Below are 5,000 nucleotides of genomic sequence, written 5' to 3'. Positions count from 1 at the left end.
CACACACACACACACACACACACACACACACACACAGGCAGTCAGAGCGTAGTGGTGTGTCTGGGGGGTTTAACCTACTATAATCTACAGGCTGTGTGTGTGTGTTGGAGGATGAGGAAGGCTGTGTGTGTGTGTGTGTGTGTGTGTGGGTGGGGGGGGGGGTATTCTGAGCCGCTACACAAACCATCTGCCGGCATCCCCCAATTCATAAAACATGACACCATCAAGTTGTGTCTGCTGGATGAGTTTCTAATTCTCTCTGGAGGTAAATTCACTCTGTGTTATTTAACCAGAGCTGCTCCGGTTGGCTGTCTGCTTATATAACTATAACACACACACACACACACACACACACACACACACACACACACACACACACACACAGAGGGAGAGAGAGAAACACACACACAGAGAGAAAGAGAGACACACACACACACACACACAGAGAGAGAGAGAGAGACACACACACACAGAGAGAGAGAGAGAGAGAGACACACACACACACACACACACACACACACACACACACACACACACACACACACACAGAGAGACACGCACAGAGAGAGAGAGACACGCACAGAGAGAGAGACACACACACACACACACACACACACACACACACACACACACACACACACACACACATACACACACACACACACACACACACACACACACACAGCTTTATAAAAAGGGACGCCCCAGCTGGGTAACACAGAGCGGCCATGGCTCCATGTTTACATTAAACAGGAGCTTTAACAAACATTAAACATTAAATATTTAGATATTAATAAACGATCTTTGAGGGGTTTCTATCCTCTGAGCTTCTTCCCGCCGGAACAACAGAAAACTACAAAACTCCCGTTAAACGAGTCAATCCGATGAATAACGAGTAGAGTCGATGTTTGGATCGTTTTGCTCCGTTTTACCGGCTTTAACCGGCAGTAACCGAGCTGTCATCTGCTGTACTTTAAAGCCTCGGCTAGTAACGCCATTTTGATTCGTTACAGCGACGTTAAACTAACCGGCCGTTACCCGGTAATCCCGTTACAGTAACGTACGGCTCCGGTAACGTGTTTTTAAACAAGTATTCGTCGATAAATATAAAAAAAACAACCCCATCCCCGCCGCGAGCCGGCTAATCGGATCTGTGTAACGGTAAGTCGGTAACGCGTTACTACCAGAGCAGCACGAGCTCAAAATGTCTGTGACCGACCTCCTCGAGCGCCACCGTGTACGGTCGCAGCAACAAAAACCGACAAAAAAGCGTCAAAAAAAGACCGCGAACCTACTCCTGACGTCATCTAACGGCGTATAAACAGTTTAAATGACCGTTAATAACCGTTAATAACCGTTAACCGGGTTATTCCGTCGAAGTTTGAGCCGTTGGTGATTTAAAATGTCCGCTGTGAGAACACGAAGCACCAACCGCCACACGGCCGGTGGGAGGCTGTCACGCACTGTTTACCGGGACGAAACACGGTGAACATCACCGAGCCCCGGTACCGACCGACCGGCTGTTCTCCAGCACCGGGTCGTGCTCTCCGGTAAACCTCCAAACGGCCGGTGACAGTTATTAAAAGTTAAAGTTGTCCCCGGTACCGTGAAGCTTTTCCTGAACATCACATCCCCGCGGTGTGTTAACCGGCCCGGTGGGATTAGAACCGTAAACTGAGCGCTGACCGACCCGGTGGGATTAGAACCGTAAAGTGATGCATGTCAGTTCTTAGTGTCCGCGGAGGCTCCGTGACAGACGGGATTCACCGGAGATGAGGAGCCGCTGGGATGCGAGCACATCCCGGTGAGCTCGGTGCTTCCAGCCGGTCCGTTAAACTATGAACAGAATATTAATATTTCAGCGGCTCTCTCAGAGCAGCCTGTCCGGCCACAGCGCTCTCCAGGCGGGCTGCGTGTGATGAGCGAGCCGCCAGCAGGCTCCGGTCCTCATCACCTCCCGGAGCTATTTCAGGCAACAATTAAAATAAAAGGTTGTTAAAATAATAAAAAGCAGCTCACCTCCGCCGGGGTCCTGTTCCGCAGCTCTAGACTGATCCTCTTCTTCATCTCCATGTTGTAATATTTGGTGTTTTTGGTGATTAATAATCGGTGAAGTGTAGAGAGAGTCCCGGGATCAGAGCGCTCTCTGCCTTCCTCTGACGGACACAGTCTGATCCTCCATGATACCTCGCGCCCTGCCCCCTCCTCTGCGGTCCCGCCCCTCCGCTCAAGCCCCGCCCCCGCAGCACAGGGTTGGCTGGGTGTTTCTGCGCGACCTGTGATTGGATTGTGGAAACGTCAATCACGACTGATCGTCCATAATCCACGCGCTGGGCGGTTATATCCCAAAAGCCACTAAGAGCTCGAGCCTCCTGGGAGCTGTAGTTACTTAAAATAATCATTTTATCTCATTTTAAACGGTTAAATATTTATGTTTTAATATCCTTCCGTCAGCAGACATGTTTCTGTGTTAGAGCAAACAGAGAAAAGCACGGATTAACACATTTATATATGAATATATGGGGGCGTGGCCGAAGCGTGTCCTCGGATTCTGATTGGATGCTCAAAACGTCAATCAAACCTGATCAGGCGTAAAAAAAAAATAAATGAATGAAAACTTTAAATTAATATTATAATGATTATTATAATGAGCTGTGGTTGTCTGTAAAAATCAGCTGTTACATAATTTTATCAACATTATTAATTATCATTTATTTTATTTCATACTGAAATGGTTTTAAACATATTATCCCTTTAAATAATCCTGTTAACCCCAATAATACCAGAAAGTAATGAAATAAAAATTAAATTAAAAATAAATAATAGCTCAGATTCTGTGCTTTGAGTCCTTTCACTCATATACTTTTTTTGGATCATTTTCCCTTTTAAAAGATGTTTGTTTGATTTTTAGAAGAAGATAATTTATATATTTTTAATCCAAAATCTCCAGAAGAATGTAAAGTTAGTCATTTTCATTGAATGTATTGCTCATGAATTAAACTTTTGGAGGACAAATGATGCTGTATAGTGTTTGTTTTACAGTCTCATTATAAAGCTATGAAATGAATTAAATAAATACTTAAAATAAACATGTTTCTGTTCATCAGTTCAACATTTAAAAAATAACACGACAAAGAAGTTCTTATTCAAAAAAAACAAGTGTTTATATTTAATATTACCAATGCAGGCAGCCATCATCATCATCATCATCATCATCATCATCACGGTGAAGCAGTCCGGTACAGTTAAAAAAATACAACTTTATATGTACATAGAAAAAGGTTGGCTTCGCTGAGCTTATAAAAAATAACTATCATACTCAACTCATATGATCGGGGGGGGGGGGGGGGGGGCACAAAATATCAGCTGACAGGCAATCAATCAATAATCAATAATCAATAACTGCTGTTCCACTGAGGGACCGAACAGGGCGGAAACACCACGAAACATTTAAAGTTAATACAAAAACAAAGAAAAGAAAACTGAACTTTAATCTGCTGCTGATCAACTTATTGATTTCAGTTTATTGATTTCAGTTTATTGATTTCAGTGAAAAATCAGCCTGCAGAATTAAACTAATCATATCAAACACAAACATTTGCTCCTGTTTGACTTTTTTATTTTGAGGATAAAATATTTTCTCATCTTATAGATTTTAAGGCCATGAAGGTAAACGTATTGATTTTAAACGCATCTTTGATTTAAAGACTTTAAAACTCTGGAAAATGTTTTTTTGGTTTTATTCACGTTAAGGCTTCTATGAAAACACGTTGTTTCTGTCTCGAGTGTAAAAAAGTTGCATCTTAATGTTTTAATGTTAAATAATAAATGAGATGAAGGACGAGATGCAGCGTCTCAATGTGAGAAAATAACCGACCGTCTTTGAACGCCTCTTCGTGGTGCTTTCAAAGACGCTCCGATTTCAGGAAAAACGAGTTTCTGCTCAAATTTGTAAAAAACTGGATCAGAAAAATCTTCTTAAAGTTAATAATCATAAACTGCTGAAACTAAAAAGATGATTTAAAGTTTCACAGGAAAGAAAATAAAGGATGTAAAACGTTTAACCCTTTAAATGTTAATATTCTGACTCATAATCAGTCAATAATAAATGTTTTAATTAATCTGGTGTAAAAAAGACATTTACATTTTACAGAATATGATGAAAATACAACATGTTTAAATTCTGATGATTTAACTTTTATTTTTACATTTTATTATTTAGCTGTGAGTCACATTAGGAAACGTTTTAGGTGAGATCTGACTCTGAGCAGCACGTAAAGAGTTAAAGCGAGAAGCTAACGAGATAAAAACAGCTGCAGATGTTTAACGATTAACAGAAAGGATAAAGAAAAAGTCTCAGAGCTGTTAGAATAAATCAATTAATTAATAACTGCTGATAAATGTATGAAGATCTGCTGGTTTTTTATTGACTAAAACAAAGAATGAATAAGTGATAATAATAATAATAATAATAATAATAATAATAATAATGATCTTCGGCCCTGTTGGATCCAGCAGCTTCACGAGCAGCTGATGACGTTTTAAATCATAATTAAATGGATTTAACGTTTTTTAAAATTTCATGATGAAATTTTTTCTATAGTTGAGGGAAGCAAAATAATTCTGTACAGGAATTATCACAGTTTATAATTCCTTCATCAGCTCGTCCAAAAAAACTAAAAACAAATAAACATCGTAAAAAAAAAAGAGGAAAAAAGCAGTTTAGTGAATTATTGTAGTGTCCAAAAACAACAACAACAACAAAAAGAAAGAAAAAAGTCGCTTTACTGCATCTGTATGGTCACTCACTGGGGAAGCAAAATGGTGGAAGCTGTACAGGAAGCAGGAAGCTGAACAGGAAGCAGGAAGCTGAACAGGAAGCTGCAGGGATCCCAAACCGTCCGACGGAGACTAACGGAAATAAACACACTGAACCAGCTGCAGAACAGTTCGATTTGGGATCCCAAACGAGACAGAAGTAAAAAAACTAACAGTAAAAT

At 40.5% G+C, this 5,000-nt stretch overlaps 2 protein-coding genes across 4 annotated transcripts in view; both read right to left on the bottom strand.

The window, feature by feature from the left end:
• Window positions 1-2,185, bottom strand: part of anp32e (acidic (leucine-rich) nuclear phosphoprotein 32 family, member E) — a 10,285-nt gene extending 8,100 nt beyond the window's left edge. For all 3 annotated transcript variants that reach the window (XM_062435834.1, XM_062435835.1, XM_062435836.1), the window contains exon 1: window positions 2,020-2,185. In XM_062435834.1, the coding sequence (XP_062291818.1) occupies window positions 2,020-2,073 (54 nt within the window). In that variant the 5' untranslated portion in view covers window positions 2,074-2,185. The remainder of the gene's footprint in view (window positions 1-2,019) is intronic.
• Window positions 2,186-3,147: 962 nt separating this feature from the next.
• The window catches only part of gabpb2a (GA binding protein transcription factor subunit beta 2a), a gene marked incomplete in the record, with an annotated part of 9,541 nt that continues 7,688 nt past the window's right edge, over window positions 3,148-5,000 (bottom strand). The window contains 1 exon segment of the mRNA XM_062435809.1: window positions 3,148-5,000.

This window comes from Scomber scombrus, chromosome 16, assembly GCF_963691925.1.
Source record: "Scomber scombrus chromosome 16, fScoSco1.1, whole genome shotgun sequence".
Lineage (NCBI taxonomy): Eukaryota > Metazoa > Chordata > Actinopteri > Scombriformes > Scombridae > Scomber > Scomber scombrus.
This window is presented reverse-complemented; position numbering and strand designations above follow the sequence as displayed.